Source organism: Leishmania major, chromosome 31, assembly GCF_000002725.2.
Source record: "Leishmania major strain Friedlin complete genome, chromosome 31".
In the NCBI taxonomy this organism is placed as follows: domain Eukaryota; phylum Euglenozoa; class Kinetoplastea; order Trypanosomatida; family Trypanosomatidae; genus Leishmania; species Leishmania major.
The window spans coordinates 1,081,935-1,101,493 of NC_007272.2; the positions used below are offsets into that span (position 1 = coordinate 1,081,935).

Sequence of the window (19,559 nt, forward strand, 5' to 3'; positions counted from 1 at the left end):
GAGACAGAGAGAAAGGTGCTGCCAGACTGGCGCCTCACGTGAGAATGCAAAGCAGAAGAGAGGGGCGGCGGTGCAGATGAGGGTGGGTAGTGAGGATACTTCTTCACTATGTGCTTCGAGTTGTTCGCGAAAACGAAGAAGAGAGACAAAAAAAAAGAGAGGCACTTGAGAGAGGCCCGCGGGAAGTCGTCAGGCTACGCTGTAATCCGTTCTTCGTGTTCCTTTCGGGTGAATCGACCACGTCGGTCCAGATGCGAGACAGTGAGCGCGAGTGATGCGACGAGGATTCCGTTGATGAGGATCAACGCCGGAAGAGGAGGAAAAACGCCGCGAAGCCGGCAAAGAGGAGGAGTGAGATGGCGGATGACGCGCTTGCTTATGGTGAGGCGTGGAGGAGGAGGAGGAGGGGGAGGGCGGAAGGAGAGACGGTGGAGTTGAGGCCAACAACAACAAAAAAAAGCGGAGGCACGAAAGGGGGCACGGCGTGCAGGGAGTGGGCGGGCGCCGTTTTCCCTGTTTTGTGCGTATTTTGCTCTTTTTTGTTGCCGTGCCACTTCCCCTGCTCATGATACGCGAGCAGCTCAGGAAGTGGGCAAACGACTCGCTCACGTCATGAACGATCCTTCCAACACGGCAGTGTACGCTCCGCGCATGAGCGTACACTGCTGGTTTGCTGTGCACCCTACTGAACGATCCCGTAAGCGAGGTGTTCCCCCTGCTCAAACATATCGTGACGTTTGCAGAGAAAAGTGCCCATCATACACAAACAAGTGAGGCGCTCACGGCGACAAGGGGGGGGGGACGACGAGGGGCAGTACACCGCTGCGAACCGCGGAGGCGAAGCATAACAGAAGAGGAAGAAGAGCGGCACACCGCCACCACAGCAGCAAACAAAAAACAACAAAAAGAAGTTCGCACATACAGAGGCGCGAGCTACTCGCAAAACATAGAGAGCAGCATAGCAGCGAAGCACCCCCCCCCACACACACTCCACTCCACTTCACAAGCGCACACAGACCGAAGCACTCAAGGGAAAAAATATGCGGTGGTCGCTGACGACCTTGTAGTGGGTGCCGCAGCATTCGGGTGGTGGCAGATACGAGTGCCAGCTCATCAGATTCGACACCAGCTAAAACGTAGAACAGAATGTGGCCAAGCGAGCCACCACCACACATGAACAAAAAAAGGATGTGGAGCAGGAATACGAAATGCACAGATGAAAGAAAAAGGATAAGGTCAAGGAGGCGCGGAGCCACACAGAGACAAGAAGGCGAGGGAGGGGGGGGGTACGACCATCCAGCGATGAGGCAAACGGAAAAAAAAAGGTTACCTAGAAGAAAGCCAGTACACCATCGCAAAACCATAGCGAATGCCCCCCTTTTTTTGCGAACCGACGCGGTGGCGCTGTGATAGACGCAGAGGTTCCCAAGACCGGGAAAGAACCAAACAAGATGACCGTGCTTAAGAGAAGGAAAACGAAGGGCACTTTCCACTGCGCATCCATCGCAGTCTCACATGCAACGGTACAACCGAATCAGAAACAGGATCGGCAACAACTAACACAGCCGTCCTAGACGAGAGAGCGTGAGAGTGAGGAGCAGCAATAAAAGCAACCACAGTAAAGTGCACATTCGGCAATGCCGTTGCTAGACAACAGAGCAGGTAGCGGGATGCTTTTTTACCGCCGAGATGCACGCTCGGTTTCGTGCCGTTTCCATCACACTTCAATCTGCGCTGCTGTGTTTCCTGAAAGTCTGGTCGCTGGATTAGTTCGGACGCGTTGTTGCGAAGCTGCATGCTTTTCGTCTGCTCTCAGCGACAGAGCACCCGAACCTTCTCTTTTTCCCGTTCGCACGCCTAAAATGTTGCCGAGGCCACTGCATCAGAGAGCGCGGAGCCCAAGCGCTGAGGTTTACGGCGACCACGGACACGAGAACGCGGTGGTTTTCCCGGTTCAAGAGGGCAGAGGTGACACAACCCTCTTCAGGACGCAAGCCCTGCACTATCCGACCGACAAACTAGCTAGGAAGTGCTCGTCCGACTTCCCTTTCGTCCAGGAATCCAGCGCTGCCCACCACGCGGCTTCTCCAGCTCGGTCAGAGTTTGAGAGTTCCTTTCGCAGCCTCTTGATGCGCATTGCGCTGCCTGTCGCGGTAGCGCCGCAGCTTAGCTGTCCTTTTTTGGCCGTGTTCCCCAAAGCGTCACGCCTGGCTGGGCAACGTGGAACGCAGTCGCCGAGGATGCACACGGCACTCCGCGAGAATCGGCCAGACCGAGAATCCGTGTCCGTAAACTCACGCTAGAGAGCGGGGCGCGGCGTTGTGGAGCTCCGTTCTGCATCCGCTCGCTGCTGCACACCTCGGCGGCGGCGGCGGCGGCCCGATGCACTACATACCCCGTCGTCGATGGAGGTCTTTGCTCTGTGCTGTGGAGTTGCACTGTGGCAGGCACGTCTCTGAAACCATGGTGGGGAGATGAACGTGCGCTGCGGCGTCTCGTGTGTAGGAAGAAACAAGTGGAACAGGACAGGAGAACATGCGACAGAGAAGCGAGGGATAAGAGTGGATGGAACGGTGGAGGAGTTGTCTCTCTTTCGCAGCACCTGGTAAGCGCGCCGGTACCCACTCTGAAGGCGAACACTCGTCTTCTCATTGAAAGGAGCGCGGCGTTTGGGTGGTGTGTGCGACATATTTTGATTACACGAATTGCGTATTGGGCATGAGCCGAGAAATGTGGGACCGGGAGAGACGCAGTCACGTGCGCCGATGTACGCTTCGCGACATCGATCGTCTATGCCGTCGGCACAACAGGAAGGCAGAAGCGAAAAGAGAAGGAAGGGTAGACGGAGCCGATGGAGTTCGGAGAGGGGCTGCGATGCCTCAGCGAAACGCAGCGTTTACGTTCTTGTAAGTTCCCACCAAGCAGAGGACAGAGGCTCCCGGAGAGGCGTTCACACAGCACCGTATGCTTCGCCCTTCTACCTGCTCATCGGGAGTAGCTGGAAAATGACGAGCGCAGACTTTCGTGTGCTGCAGGTGGCGATACAGTGTGTGTGTGGGTGGGGGGGGGGGGAGGGAGGGAGGGAGGGAGGGGGGGGGAGTCGAGCTTTTCCCTTTTCTTTTGTTTTTTTTTTTTGGCTTGAGTCGCGGCAAACACCAACACGCGCAGGCCCATTAGAGCAGCTGGCCACGTCGCGCACGCTCGCCTGCGAGGGAGGAAAGGATTCCGCACAGGGACGATTGAAGCGAAATATCGAAACACATGGAGAACAGAAAGAGCCGATGCACGCACACAGAGAAGACAATAAAATAGGAATCGTGGTGACGCTGACATGTCCATGCTGACAGGACGTGTGGGAAAAGAACGATCCGATGGAAAGCCGCAGTGCACCATGTACCTTTTAACTCCCCCCCCAACAACAAAAAGAAACGACGGCGCATCTGCTTTCGCGAAGAGACCGGAGAGAGCGCCGTCCGAACGACGACGACGATGGTGCATCTTTCATGTACGTTCTTGACATGCCCTCTGTGTGATCCGGTGGCGCCTTGGAAAAAAAAATGCGAGGCATAGCTGAAACGAGCTCGAGATGATGTGCTGGCAGATGAGCGGAGAAGATGATGATAACCGAGGAGGTGGGGCATGCAGAGATGGGAGTCTTCAGATAAAACGGGCGGAGGAGGAGAGGAGGGGGATAAGAGCCACAAAAACTCAGACACACACACACACACACACACACCTAACCACCGAAGCACAGACACCAGCAGCACAGCAGGGGACACCTCAGGCCACACCTGATTGGTCCAACCATCCTCATTCAAAGGCGATCGCCCCAGTAAACAAAACGAGGAAAGCATGCAAAAAGGCAGCACACAAGGGAGGAGACAAGATGATGCGGTCAAGGGAAAACGACACGCAGCTCACCGAGCGATCACCGTGCTTGCTATGCTGTCGGCTAGCTCCTGGAAAAGCTGTGCGTGAGCGCGCAGAAATCTCCTCACTGGAAAAAACTTGTTCATCCGCTACCGGTGTGCAGTCAGAGCTTCGGGAGACATGCAAGGTGCACCGCGTAGATGGGTGAATACACAGGGCGCACGAATGACGCATCGGAGCCATCCCTGTAACAATGCGCAGCTTCCGCCGATGCGGCTCCGCAAAGAGGGAAAAAGTTCTCGTTCTTTCGTTTGCGAATGCTTAATCCTTCGTCGACTGCAGGGTGACACAATGCACCCAAAACACAGCGACGCGCACGTGTGGCCTGTGACAAGGCAGCTGTGAGCTCGTTGTTCACTGGCAGGATGGAACATCCGCTTTTGAAAAGAACATGGTGCGAGACCTCTCAACGTATTGGAGCGTTGTGGCCGGCAGGTGAGCCGTAAGTAGACGGAAATAAAGAGAAACACACGAGAAAAAAACAAACATCCCGCGTCGAGGGAGGACCTTACCAGTTATGGAGAAGAGGATGTAAAGACGACCATGCACACACAGATACACTCAGAAACACATGAAAAACAAAATCCTCACAGGAAGTCCAAAAACAAAGAATGGAGGAAAACAGCAAGAGCACAGGAGGAGGGGGGGAGCAGGCAGTTGGCCGTGGCGTAACGATGACACACACGGACCCACACAGCACAACGCCGATCAACGAGGTGAGCAAACTCGTGATCCTGCTCATGGCAGGTTGTAGTCTACGCGATTACGGAGACGTTGACAGGCGCGGTAGGGGAGAATCCAGGCACGAGGCAGCCACAACAACAAAGAATAAACCGAACAGCAACAAAAAACAGACGAAAGAGTAGGAACGGAGAGAACGACACAGGCAGACACGAAAACAAGCGAGATGAGAGCACATAAGCGACGGGAGCTCTGACGGAGGGTAAGGGGGAGGGGGAGGGGTGAGACGAGTCACAGACGACACTACAGCGCATAGAAAAAAAAAGAAACCAAGCAAAGAACATCTTCGAGAGCCTCAATCAACACACAGCCCATCCTCTGTCAACCCCCAAACCAAACGCATACGCATTCGCATGTGTGTGTTTTTCTTTCTTTTGCTTGTCTGAGCGTAGAGGGTGGATGCAGAGCGTCGACAAGACGCGCGCAGAAGTGCCTCTGCACGGCGATGCGGCTTCCATACAAAAACAAAACAAAACACGTGTGTTTTTACGAAATTATCGATCTGGTCTACAGTGGTGGGTGTTGATCTCGATGGGGCGATGGCAAACGAGCATCCGGATCAGGGTTGGGAGAAAGAGGCGGAGAGGAGACGGTCAGGAAGAACCAAACGGAAGAAAGAAGCGGATAACTCTCATGTTCACGAGAAGAGAGGTGGGCATCAAAGAAATGGAGAAGCGATTGACCACCAGTGCAAGCACACACGTAGACGAAAAAACAAGACAGGTGCAAACCAGCAGCAGAAAACGATGCTCACTCACAATGAGCGGCAGCGCCAACAACAACAACACGAGTGCACCGGCAGCAAGACAAAAAAAGAGTAACGAAGGATATAGGGCCACTTCCCTCGCAAGCACAGCACAGATCGGCTGCAGCTCCGTTCGCGTCCGAATCAGAACTGGACAGAAGAAGAGGAGAGAGAGAGAGAGAGAGGAGGTCTGAGACCTCCGGTTGAGAGAGGCAGTTCGGGAAAGTACAGTGACCATGAAGCGAGTGCACAAGAGAGAGGAGGATACAACGGGAGTGAAGGCAACCACAAACACACAGACAAAGCACCGTGTCGTTGTTTCTGTTTTGTGCACAGTGCCAAATACGCGGTGCGGCCTCGCCCTCTCTCCTCCCTCTCACTCTCTCCGTCTATCGGGCAATCATCATGCATCATGGGCGGTTCGGAAGGAGCGGTAAAGGCGGAACACAAAACGAAATTCTCTCGAACACACCCGGTACTCTGGAGCAGTTGACGTGTCTGAGGGAGAGCAGCAACCACCACCACGACAACAGCAACGAACAAACAAAAAGAGGAAGAGAGACGACGAGCAAGCACGCAAGGAACTGTCGATATGAAAATGAAACAACAAAACAAAAACAAGACGAGTACAACAGAGCAGCAAAATGCCGACCAAGAAAAAAACAGAAAAGAAGAGGGGCGCGGTGGAGATGAGCGCGTCACACCATCCAACTCTTTCCTGCTGTTTGGTATCCGCGCAGAGCCCTTGGGGAGGAGGGGGGAGGGGAAGCATTGGTTTTCAGCTCCCGTTGTAGGAGGGGGACATGCGCTATGCGGGCACGAGGAAGGCAGAATGTACATGCACACCGATGTCGACATCGGCGCTGGTGGCCGCGGTGATGCTGTGGCATCATTGGACTGAAACAGGCAGGACCCAGGGCAAGAGAGCAGACGTCTGAGTTTTCGTCGGCGCCGAAGCAAACACACAATCCACAAGTAATAAAGAGAGGGGGAGCGCGACAGCGAGAGGAGCCGACGGCGATGAGCGCCCGCGGTGAAGAAAAGCAGCAAAGACAACGATACCAGCACAGTAGCCGGCGTACCAACACAGAAGAGCAGACGATGCTATCTGCAGTAAACCAAAGGGGCGTGACACGCACTCAGAGCAGACGAAGAACGGCGAGACAACCACTGTGAAAGGGCAGGGGCAACACGCCGCTTCCTTTGCCCTTTTTCAAGGGACGCTGAACGCGCGAGGCATGTCGCTCGTCCGTGCCACCATACTGCGCCGGCCAGGAGGGGGAACGGCGTGCTCACGCAATCTGTCACTTTCCACCGCGGGGGCACGCGCGCGCACACACAAGCCAAAGGCAGTGGGGCGCTGACTGATGTACGCCGCAGCCACTGCGTCAAAGAGACGCGATGGAAAGGCTGCTGTTGTTGCTGCGGCAGCAACAGTGATGGTTCCCCTGGCGGTGGGTGGGGATGGTCAACTGGCATGGACTATCTCATTAGGATAGGATTGGCCGGCGTTTTCGTGGCCAAAGGAAGAAGCAGCAGCAGCAGCATGATTGGCAATCTTCACGGTCCGCCGCCGTTCTCTTTTGTGCTGCCTTAGCAGCTCCCAGCACACGCATGGTGTGACCGGCTACCATATCAGCATCCGCGCTTGTCTTGCTAGCAAGGCTGTCAGGACCCTTGTATTCGTCGTCACCATGACCATCGGAGTCAGCATTCTCCGTATCCCCACGCGTATTTGGGCTAACGTAGGTCTTTTCACTACCACCGTCATGGCTTGCACAGGACGCCTGTGGGATGTTGTAGAGAGTTGCCTGTGGTTCTCTTCGTGTGCGCTGCACCTTACTGTGTCTTCCGCGCCTTTGAGAAAGGGGTCCATGGTGTTGTAGCTGATGGCGTAGAAGCTGTACAGTGCATTTTCGTCTGATGTGCAGAGGTACTGGAAATCCGTATCGCTGGACTCGCTGCCGAACAACGTCCCTTTTCGGCTTTGGGGGCGGTGGAGCGGGGTGCGAGCAAGGCTGTCACGCCGACTGTCGGTTGGCTGTCTGCTTTGGCGAGAAATCTGTTCGAGACTTTCAGTGGTTGACAGCTCTGGTAAGCTGGTCGGGCCCGGCGCGCTGGCTCGACTCAGCCTGAAGGGGGAGCTGTCGGCGCTTACGATATCTAAGAAGCTTGGATGTGGCGTCGGCATGGCTCCGTTCCCCTTCGGCGACGGCGTTGAATGTGCTGAGACTGGTCGAGAGAGCGTCAGAGGTGCCTCTGCAGCACGCATCATAACACTCAGATCGTACTCATCGGTCAGGGGCATGCCCGTGGTACATTCGACCAAATACGCTGCCGTACCGGAAGTGTTCACCGAGTGCCGTATTCGCAAGGTTCTGCTCTTCCACCTCTGCCCTGCGTTCGTGCTCCTCGGCAACGCAGCCTTCCCCGCGAACACATCCACGACAGGCCGTCGCAATCTACCGGGTGCAGCTGAAGACTCCCTACGGCTGCTACCACTGGGCATGCGTTGTGCAGATGGTGCAAGCACCTCTGCATTTCCAGCATTAGTCGACAAGGAAGCTCTCCTCGCCGTCGCGCTAGGGATGGGCTGCTTCGCAGACACAGAAGCCTTTGCCGCCTTGTTGGCGGCAGCCCGGCCGATAATACTGTTCGCACGTCCTACGGACCTGGGCGGTCAAGTCGACACTGCACCCCACAACCGCATAGGAGTGGTGGTGGTGGCCAGCCTGGAGTCATCCCTGGAGGCCTCGAAAGAGTGGTCCCTTCCTTTCTCGCGCTGTATGCCGGCTCGTGCAGCGGCGCGTCAACGGTGACATCGAGAGACCAGCTCACATTCTCCATGCTTAGCTGGTGCCTTATGGTGTTCAAGTCGTCCACAGTGCTGTGCTCTTCGAGAGCACTGCACTGCATGCTTACCACTTGCTCCGTGTCAGCAGGGCTCTTCTCTCTGTACAAGGACGTGGACGCTGTGGACCATCAGAAAGGCTATCCTGGTCTAACAACGCGTCTTCCGCGCTGAACGAAGCGCACCACGCTGGTCTGCCTCTCTCGATAGACGCAGCACAGCTGGTGTTCGGCGAAGAGTGCACGGTAGCCGCGCGACGCAACCCCTTGCAGTGGTCAAGCTGATGAGAGGCCCGAGCATGGTGCGATGAGCCGTGAGTTGTATTGGGGCGAACAGCCACATCCCACTGCTGCTTGTTATTTGCAGTCGGGGGGGGGGTAGAGAGTGAAAGCCCGCAGCCCATGCTTACCGTGACCGTGGAGCGGTGAGGAAGGAAAGGGCTCGAGGCGCTGCTGCAGTGGGGTGTTTGTGCATGGCGCCGGTGCGAGAGGAGGGCGGCGAATGGGCTGCAAACTGCAGCATGTGTAGGCTTGGTGAGGACAGCGGGCAGGGATCGAAAAGGAAGCGCGACGCCAGGCGAGTTCTGCTCAAATCCTCTGCTATGTGGAGTGAAGGGTGGTGATGAACTCCCTACCGATGGCTTCAAGAATGACGAAGAGATGACCACACCATGAGAGAGAAGGGGGGAGGGAGCAACAAATACGAAAAGGAAAAGGGGGCGAAAGGCAAACAAGGAGAAGGGGGACGGCAGCAGGAGACAACACAAGTGGCGGCGCCGAGGCAAGCAATCATGCACACACACACACACACGCACACACATAGTGACGACAACAACAGCAGTAAACGAAGGGATAATAGTTACAGGGAAAGAGGAGCAGCAGCGAAACGGCGGCCCCCGTCTCTGCTGGCATGCGTTCTTTGTTCCGCTGTGACGTGTGCAGGAGCGAGCGGAGAAAAAGACCTGAAGACGCGCTCTCTCAGAAAGAGAGGGGGGGGGGGGAAGGAAAGGGAGGGGAGGGGGTGGGGCGGAGTCTGAGTTGAGAAGGGGCAGAGTCACTATGGCAGCACCGTCGAGAGACCGAAGCGTTTGCTTACAGACCTCCGGAGACTGTGACCCCTCGCCGCAGAGGTGAATATGATGTGGCCAGCGGTGTAGCATATGGCGCACATGTACATCGTGAAAGCCAGCGCTTAGTTTTCCTTTTTTGTTTGTTCTCGTGCCTTGGGCTAGCAAGCGGTGCCGAGTTCACGGGGATGAGACTTCAAGGAGTGGATTCGCTGTCACGGTTAGGCGGCCGTAGCCGAATACCAGCTCGTCGTGACTGGGAGCGCCAACACCGCAGATGCAGGGCACACAAGCAAGCCCACGCGCACCTGCTCCAAAAAGAAGAGTGATTCAAATATACGCTTAGCTCACAAGGAGAAGCACCACCTGAGCAAGGAACCAGGGACGTGTGTCCAGCCCGCTCACAAGCGCGCAGTCAAACCACACAACACCGGCCACCTCCCCAGCCTGCCATGCGGACGTCGCCACGAAAACACGATAAGAAGAAAGCGACGAGCAGAAGAGCAGAAGACAAGGAGAGAGAGACGAGAGACGAGAGACTCGCCCCCCCCCTTCCCAAGAAAAAGAAACGCAGAGCCTAGCGTGTTGCGTATGATGCGTGTAACCCACCCCTTCCCCCCTCCCGGGGGGAGGGGAAGGGGGGCGATACGTGCAGCGTCAGCAAGCCACACCACGCAAGACGCTAAGAGGCACGTGGGAAACCACAAGCCGCTCAAAAAAGCATGCAAGCCGGGGAGGTATGGAGAGAACACCCCTCAAAAAGCAGAATGGTACACGCCGAGGAGAGCTTCAGAAAAGTCGAGAGCTCATCCCGAGTAACAACAGCATAAAGGGCATCTTCCCCCTCAACCCCGAAAACGAAAAACGATAGACTGAGTGATGGACGTGTCCGCCGACCTGCCACGTCAGATACCGAAGGAAGGGACGAGGGAGTGGGGCAGTCACAGGACTCGTGAAGGGGGCGCCTAGTGGATGCGCCGCGGAGAGAAAAAAGGGCCAAATACGATGACGAAGAAGGCACGCCGCCGGTCTGCGTCTTTGTGGTGACGCCTTGTAAGGGGCTGAGGCGTAGAGGAAGAGAAGAACACACGCAGCGCAGGTGTGTGTGTGTGTGTGTGTGTGGGTGGGTGGGTGCGTGCGTGCGTGAGGGAGATGATCGACCATACGCAGCGGTTAGCGTGCGAGAGCGCACGACGGGTACCTTGTATGACTTCACCTGAGCGATGCGAAACACTGGCAGAGCGCGTGAGAGAGACGCACGGTAAGGAGCGTGGCGGCCGCTAGAGAGAGGAGGGAGAGCGTCTGGACAGCGAGCATAGATCACGACCCTAGTACGCGCCGTCAGGGCTACAAGCGGACACTTACAGCACGTCTCGCACAAATCTCTCTAACAAAACGAGCCATGCACAGAAGAACAAAATCGAGAGCATGCGAATGCAGCGATGAGCATGGCCACCGCCACGAAAAACGAAATGCGGAAAGCAGCTTCAACTCGTAGTGCACAGAACCGCACAGAAAACGAACACCTGTGCACAGCGGCGGGGAGGCGGCGCTAATAAATGACGAGGAGAGCGCGAGCATCTGGACTGATCATCGCCATGCAGCCCCTGACGGCGACAAAGCCCTCCCTATATACCGAGCGAGCCTCAAGTGCTAAAACCCCCACGCGTGTGGGACTCAAAACAGGGGTGCAGCATGTCGTTCATAGCCACTGAAGAGCGGAGAGGAGCAACAGACAACGAGAGACGAGATAAGGGCGAGGGGGGCGCAACGCACGCGAGAGGATAAAGGAGCTGAAGAATGTTCAGCAAGCAACGAGAAGGGCAGCGTGCTAGGGGGCACGCGTGAAACACGGAGACAACGAACCCCAAAAAAACGTAATCGTACAGCTCTTCATAGAAGGGAGCCGTCTCGCGACGAAACGAAAACTGCAGCACGGACGATTTCGAAAACGCTGCGAGCGAAGTGACCCTCAAGTACGCGATTTGGGCTGAAGCTCGGCTGGCACACCATGCAGCCTACTGCCAGAGAATAAGCGCTGCCGGCGGACGAGCCATGCGCACATCCGTAGGAACGACCCGGAGCGGGGCCACAATGCAAGAGCGGTGGCAAAACGGACGGCAGAGCAGCAGAAGGGGTGGCAGGCTACTGGGGTATATATTTTTGAAAGGGCAGATTACGGGGAAGGCGCCGAGACATACCCTCACAAACTCCCCCCCCCCCACTCCCGCACACACACACACACACACACACACGTCTCCGTGGCCTGCTCGCTCCACAATGCCTACAGGGATAAACAAAGCAGACATAGACCCTCGGCCGCGCTTCTCAGAACCACTCCACGCCCTCCTACACCACCACCGCCGTGGACACGAACCTGCACCCGAGAGACGCGGCAGAGCACAGAAGGCGCCCTCGAAATCCGCGCAAAAAGAAAACAAAAGAAACGGGCAGAGACGGCATCCACGTGTACGTACACGCATCAATATGCCACCCACTCCTTTTCAAAAGTTTCATCACACCACTACACCATCAACCACTGCCAGCCAGCCCAGACACACACGCCATCACAGCGCAGACGCCTCCGTTGCACCACGGCGGCATCTTCGCCCTCTAGGACCAGCCGACTGCCGTCGAAGCGGGGGCATGCGTCGAACGGGCTCTTCGCGTCCTGCCTCGCGCCTCCCCCTCGCACGCGTGCTGCGCCACCGGCGTCCGCCGTGCGGGTAGTAGAGGGGTGGTGGTGGCCTAGGTGCATGCCGCATGGGCTTGGGGAATCAGCTGGCCAGCCGCAGGCCAGGGCCCTCCGGAGACCCTGTGCTCCGCCTGTGTGCCGTGCCTCGCGCCCTCCGTCGCCTCAGGCAGCGGCATCCCATGGTACGGGGTGGACACTCTCCACATGGGTGCCCGGAGGACTCGATGCTGCCATTCGGGGTGCTCGCGTCATGCCCCCCCCCCGGCGTCTGTGCCTCAGCAGCCCACACGGTCGGGTGGAGGAGGTGCCGCGTGCTCCGCGCACATGCACACGGCGGCTCGTTCGCAGGCGTCTCTTCGCGCCCCTGCAAGCTTTCTTCGGATGCGAGGCGCCATGCCGGCTGTGCGTGACAGCGCGTGCGCACAAAGAGCTCACAGCTTTTCGTCCTGAAGGGCCTCAGGGGGAGGGTGGGGCAGTCGTGGGCACCCGACGGTGGAAGCCGAGTCAGCGCGAGTGGGATGTGCGTAGCCAGGTCCCTGTGTGCAAGGTTATCGTGTGCAACGAGGGGCTCGTTGAGCGTCGAGCGATCCCTCCACTCTCAATTGCCGTATCGGGCTTTCTGAGTGACTGAGAGCGCACGAAAAAAAAAGCAGTGAGTTCACGTTCACGGGGCTAAACTTCTGTGGTTCTGCTCCTGCGCTGCAGGCATTCACACTCGCATTGGAGACTCGGCCGCGAACAGACATCACTACTATGTTTTTTTGTGCGTCGCTCCGTCAAAGCACAAGTATTGGTTCCAGTAGAGAGAGAGAGAGACAGTCCCACGCACAGATAGCTGCTATCACCTCATGATAATGTCCAGCCGCGTCTGTGTTGTCTGGAGACTCCGCTGCAAGATGAGAAACGTACAGCAGTGAAGAGGGCCGGAAAGGAAGAGCGACGGGACGACTAGGAGCACCGATTCGACGCGGGGGAGGGAGGGGAAGACAAACTGTGCGGTACACATGAACGCAAGAAAAAGGGAGCATAGGGGCGACCAGTGAAGACAGCGCCCCTCCCTGGGACGCACACAGAGACCCACGCGAGGGCGTGAGGGGTGGCGGCGGAAGAGGCGAGAGGATACGCAATAGGAGGGGGGGGCAGTTATGGAGGTCCGACGCGCACACAGACGTATGCCACGCTCCCTAAGCCAGTTTGCGAGAAGGCCGCAGCAGTGGCGCAGCTCCACAGTACTGGGCGCATTGTTTTGTGGTGTGCATGTGTCCGCGTCGCTCTGTGCCACATGCGTCCAGGGTGGTACATAGAGGGCGGAGCTACTACACCGCCTTGCTTAGCTCCGCATGGTACTTTTGGGTGGTGCGTTGCCCTCTGAAAAGGAGAGAAAACTCTCAGGCAGCAGCGGAGAACCAAAGCCGATGAAAACAAAGAAGGGAGAACGAGAACAACCGTACGACAGAGATCCCCCAAAGCACCGCAGAGAACACCACGGCACCTAGGAAGAGGAGAATGACCAATGCAAACCCGAGGATAAGGAAAGGAAGGGGGGGGGAGAGAGAGAGAGAGAGAGCACCATGTGCGAGGAGGACCAGATCTCTGGCTACGAACATAACAAGCAGACACACCTGCACGCATGAATAAAAGAACCCGAGGGGGTGGGGAAGGGGAAGGGGACACCCGGGGGCACAAACAGCGACTTTTGGTTTGCCTTGGTCGATGTGGAAACATCAGACGCGGCTGAAGCAGCGCCAGACGCGTACAGCGTCACAACGGCAAGTAGGACAAAGCCTGGAAGAGGCAGCAGTCGCAGCGTGGGTCTTTCTCCTGATCCAGCGGGTGCCCTATTCCGCGTTAGGAGGGGGCTAGAAGAGCGTCTCCTGTCACAGACTTGTACGCGCTTACTTCTTAGAAAAACAATAGTGGTGAAGAGTGTACAGGTGCTTCCGATAGGGATGCAATACCTGCCAGCATCGACGCGGACTCTCTCTCTTTCTCTCTGCCGCTGTCTCCCTGATGGGAGGGCGTTCCTACGTGGAGCTTGTTTGCGCGACGGAGCTGCTTTGCACCGGCGGACCTCTACTCCGTCGACCCCCGTGCAGATTTGCGTTGCCCAAGCGAGCACATGCCGCGTGCTATCGTGACCATGAAGGGGGGGGGGCAGAAAAGAGCTGAGGGCATGGAGAGAGGGAGAGCTGCATTGTATGGACACAGCCACACCGAGGGAAGAGACGGAAGAACACCCATACCGCCTTGAAAGAATAACGAGAGGAGGCGAGTCGCTCAACGTGCACCTGTGTATGAAAACGAAACGCTATACAGCAGTCATGTAGGTGGCCAGAAGGCCTACCGTGCTCAAAGACCCGGTGGGAGCCTCCCTTCACAAGAACATGCGTTTGCACCGCTTGCGTAAGCCCCCACCGCAGAGCAGTGCGCCGTGGGGGAAGAGGGCCTGCTGATAGGGGCCGTCGTCCTGACAGACGTCACCAGGAAAAAAAAGAGACAGGGAGAAGGGCTGGGAGTCAAACAACGGCCTCACACACGCGCGCGCACACACACGCGCACGAGCCGGCGCCTTGATGCAACAACGGCAATGCACAGTTACAACGTGAACATGAAAGGAGGACCATGCGCAAGCTCATCAAGCCGAAAAAGGAAAGACAGCCTAGTTACACACATATGCGGACAGAACGCCCGAGCACAGAGAGCGTGTGAGGACCGTGGAGACGGAAAATGTGGGAGAGGGTGTGCATGTGTGCACGCGTGTGGTGGTGGTGGTGGTGGTGATGGTGGGGATCTTGAGCATCGCAGAAGAAATAAGCAACGACAACAAAACAAAATGGATAGAAAGGAAGAGGCAGATCGGAAAGAAGGGATCAGGCGGGGCTGGGGAGTAGTCGATAGCGAAGGGGGGGGGGGAGAGAGACAGAGAGACAGAGAGAGGGGGAGGGAGAGGGAGAGGGAGAGAGGGAGACAAGCAAAGAAGTGTGCTACAAAGAACGAGTGCGGGCAGGAGAGGAGGCCCGCGCATTCGACTCGTCGTGTGCGCACAATGGCACAGGAGGAGCAGGGCGAACACGGAAAACGTGTGGTAGAGGGGGGGGGGAGGGAGGAGGAGGGCACACGAAAAGGCACGGCGTAGACAGGGAGAAAGAGAGAGAGAGAGAGGCGGAAGGGATGCCGTGAGGAGCAGCGTCGATAAGACGGCAGGCAAATGCGTCAGAGGATGCCGTCGCCCCATGGGCAGAAGAAAAACAAGCACCACAGGCACATCCAACGTAAGCGAGGAATAGTGTACACGGGAAAGGCCCGTTTCATGCAGCACATCAGCACGGTCCCCGACAGCCCTTGCGCTCATTCGTGAAAAGGGAGCGCCGCACGTTTTTTTTCTCGCACCGAGCCCTCGTGCAAGTGAAGAGGGAAGGCCCCTCAGTGCACTTGCGCCGCCTGCCTTTGTTCATAGGCTGAGGGCGTTCCAGCGTGCCGCCTGCGCGCGCTTCCACTTCTTTAGACGCTGCTGATGAGCCGCGAGGACCTGTGCTAGTCGCAGCTTCTCTTCCTCATTCCCGCAGACGCGCTCCCAGTCGGGGGATGGCACAAAACAGGCACTTCGCGCCGAGTAGCCCAGCGTTGCCTCCACGTTGAAAGGACGACTGCGTGAAAGGTTGCTTTTGGGCCCTTCCATGATGGGCTGCGGCCACTGCCTGCCGACTTTCGATCGGATGTGTGATGGGGCGTGTGGCGGCACCGCCGCGACCGCCCTCGCCAAGTGACAGTGCCTGCCGACGTGACGACGGTGTTGGTGGTGGCGGTCCTGCAGAGGGAAGGCGCCTCCTTGCACCTCCTCCTCCTCCGTGACATTCGCGACGGTCATGGAGCTCTTCTGCTTCTGCCATGAGCGACGCGCATCAAGGCACACACTAGGGGAGGCGAGCGCCGGCTCCCAGGCGCCGCCGTCCTCCGTGTGTTCTACTACTTGGCTATGGCCTGTCGGCATCATGACACCAAAGGTATGCCGCCGCGACAGCGTGCTCTGGCTGGTGAGCACGGTGCTGGAACTCTCATCCGCTTCTGTGCCGGTTGTCGCCCGCGGAAATATCGAAGAGACCTCCCAACACGACGTCGAGTCGGTGTAGATATCCGGCTCCCGCGCGAGCCCGGATTCGACGCTCGACACGCACGACAATTCGTCCGCGTGCCCCCCCGCCAAGTCATCAGCGCAGTCGGACACGACGCCAAAGGAAAAGCCGCGCCGCAGGGCCCTGAGCGAATGCCTGGAAAAGGGCCTGGCAGCCGTCCCAAACGCCTTGCGCGACACCGTCTCCTGTGATGCGGCCTCTTTGTTCTCCCCACCGTTGTCGCCCTTCGGATTGTATGCAGCCGTTTCCGGGCTCGGCGCCTCTGCTGCGGCGGCGTGGGAGTGAGTCACCATCGCGCGGAAGTTGTCAGGCTCTAATTCCGTCGTCCGCGGTAGACAGTACATGGACTTGAAGGGCACCAGAGTGTAGCCGTTGTTGTCGTCGTCAGGGATGCGGTACATGGAATACCTCCTGGCCGTCGATGTCTCTGCGACGAGAAAAGTGGGTGGTACAGTGGTTTTTGCAGTGCTTCCGTGGCAGCGGTTTCGGTACGAGGACAGCCTCTCTGCACAAGACGGCAGAAGCAGGGCTTCTATCGGCTCTGGGAGAGGCAGGGTAACCGATTCCACCGCACGCAGAGCCTCAGAAGAGTTGTCGCACCCAATACACGCATCAGCTCTGGCACGCGTGGCTGGCCTGGGACGGCGAGAGGTTTCCCTTGTGAGGTTGTTAGGGCTCCCCGTGCTTTCCACGTGGCTGCACCGGCGAGTGAGGCGGAAACGTATCACCGCTGACGAGGAAACAACGTTCTTTTCGCGTGTGCAAGTGACACCCATCGTGTGTGTTGGACGTGTGGCGAAGTGGCAGTGCTGGAAGGAGTGAGCGGCGGGAAAGACATGTAAAGAACTCAAGATCGCGTCGCTGGGGACGTGCACATGAGCAAACACGACGGAGACTCACAGTACTCTTTACGAAAAGGACGTCCTGCGATGCAGCACCAAGCAAACCCACAAGGAAAGAAAAGAGGGAGGAGGGGGGCGTCAAGTGGTGGGGGCCGAGAGGGATGCACGGCCATATGAGGACACTACTGGACGACCCAACGGAAAAGGAGCGCCGAAAACAAAAAGAAAGTGTAGGATGTGACAGGGTGTTCGTCGCCTGCGCATGTGACGAGGAGAAGCACAGACAGCAACGGAAGAGGCTGAGGATTGGTGGGGAGTGCGGATGGTGGTGGTGGGTGGGGGGGGAGGGAGGGGAAAAGGGACACCGAGAACAAACAAAGCGGCAGCCGCGAAAATGTGCCGTCAACGTTAACGGGAGAGACCGAAGACGCGAGAGAGGCGCTCGCTGTAGAGCGACAGGCGACAGCGGAAGAGAGACGATGAACGGGAAATGAGTGAGAGCACTATTGAGACCAACGTACAGATGCAGAGGGGGGATGGAGGGGTGGAAGCAAACCAACCAACGCGTAAGGGGGGGGGGCGCAGCGCCAAACAAGAAAGATCAGGGAAGAGCAAACAGCAAAACGCGTGTAACAACGGATATGCACAAGACGGAGAGGAAGACACGGTGTAGCGTTTGTGCGGATTCCCCGGCCGAGTGGTGCGTGTCGATATCCCTGACCGGAGTCGCACTAAAGGGTGGCGCGAGACACAGACTGGAAGAGAGCAGCGGGGAAGAGGAAAGGAGGGGAGGAGGGAAAGTCAGACGGGAGCACACAGGCGCCGGTAGAAGACGCAGACGATGGAAACAACACAACAACAGCAGCAACACACATGCACATGCACACACACACACACACACACACACACACACACACACACACGCGTCCAAGAAAGAAACGCCAAAGGAGGCGGGGAGGAGATGCGGCAAAATCGAAGCGAATGCGAATGAAAACGGAGAAAGAAGCGGAGAGGGCAACGGAGGCGTGGAGGGTGGGGGTCCGAGGAGAGCGACAAGACCAATCAAACGACGGCAACGACGGTGCAAAACGAGAAGACAACACGTGTGCGGTGGAAAGAAAAAGAAAGAGGCACAAAGTCCACCCCTTCCTCACCGCTGCTGCGATAATGGGACACTCGCGCGCCACGTCCCGGATTCAGAGTAGACCCAGAAGGAGAGAAGTACAACAGCAGGGTACGAAGAGCGCGTTGCTACGTTGATAGTCCCTTCCTACCTTTGACCATGCACTGTCCGACCACTTGGACTGCCGTGCGATCGACTCGTTTTTTCTTTGACTCTGGTGCTGGCTTGTGGAGAGGAGACGGTGAGCCAATCACACGAAGCGAAGAAAGAGGGAAGGTGTTGCACCGTGCACTGGACGGGCCTCTCTTCCGTGTATAGGCGCTGATTCGGTGACTAAAACAGTGTCTCGCACGAGTATGCTTTGCGTGGCGAGTCTGGCGAGAATCTACCCTAACCACAATCGTGACGCGCGTGCATCAGAGGAACGGTAAAGCGGGGAACAAGAAGGAAGGCGACACATTTGGGGAAAAGCAGTGGTGTGCGATGGCGTTCACACAGCTTTGGTGCACGAGAGGCCACCCTCGCGGCCTGTTTCCGAGCATGAAGAGGTTCACCATGAGCATAGAGTCTCTTGACCGGCCCAGGAGGGCACGACGACGCAAAACCCGCAGCGCAGAGAAGGCGCCCTGTTCGGCTGCTGTGGCGGCATCATTTTTCGTCTGTGATATTCGGATGTTCTTATTTTTCTTTGAGAAAGGATCATGGTCGCTTGCGAGCTGCCAGGCACGAATTATACGTGCACGCGGAAAAGAATGGAATAAGCAACGTTCATCGACCGGGGAGAGGACGACGAGCGCACTGGCTCTCCCAGTAAGAAAAAAAGGAAAAGGATATTGAGAGCGCGCACAAGGGTTGAGTCTAATGACATCGAACGCTTCCGTGCCGATAACATTTGAGCACCAGCGAAAAGACATATATTGAGAATGGAGACGAAGGGAGAAGGAGTGGTCACATGCGATCACACACCGCTCAGCGACGCAACAACGCCCGTGACCCCCCTCCTCCTCCCCCAACATTAACACAAAAAGGGGAACAAGAGAACAGAGAGAGAGAGAAACACATAAGGCACATGGACACCACGCGGGAGTTCACACAGTTGCGAAGACGGAAGGCAATACAGAGAAAGGGACGCGGGGTCAGAGCGCACCAGCACACACACACACACACACACACAGCGACAGACGAGAAACAAAGGAGTCTGTGCACGCAATGACACTCATGCCTCAGTGTATTGTGGAGAAGAGAGAGAGACGAGGGGGAGGGGGGATGGCAGAAGGTTTAGAGAATGGGAAAGAGAAGGGGAGCGTTAGACAACACAAGTGTACGATGTAGACAAATAACAGGAAAAAAAGTACAGTGCATGCCAATGAGACGAACAGTAGAGACACCATCGAAGAGCAGAGGAGGCAGGTTGTGGTGAGGACGGGGGGGGA

At 57.1% G+C, this 19,559-nt stretch overlaps 1 protein-coding gene, 1 non-coding gene and 1 pseudogene across 2 annotated transcripts, besides 1 other annotated feature; all 3 read right to left on the minus strand.

Annotated features, from left to right (window-relative positions):
- Positions 1–7,046: 7,046 nt before the first annotated feature.
- LMJF_31_2195 lies at positions 7,047–9,087 on the minus strand (annotated as a pseudogene).
- Positions 7,047–9,087: a sequence feature.
- Positions 7,101–7,925, minus strand: LMJF_31_ncRNA5. The gene has a single exon (XR_002460989.1). It is a non-coding gene (non-coding RNA).
- Positions 9,088–15,479: 6,392 nt separating the features above from the next.
- LMJF_31_2200 (hypothetical protein) lies at positions 15,480–16,937 on the minus strand (the record flags this gene model as incomplete). The annotated part of the gene is made up of 1 exon (XM_001685155.1): positions 15,480–16,937. One exon carries the CDS (start codon positions 16,935–16,937, stop codon positions 15,480–15,482), a length of 1,458 nt encoding a protein of 485 aa, XP_001685207.1.
- Positions 16,938–19,559: the final 2,622 nt, after the last annotated feature.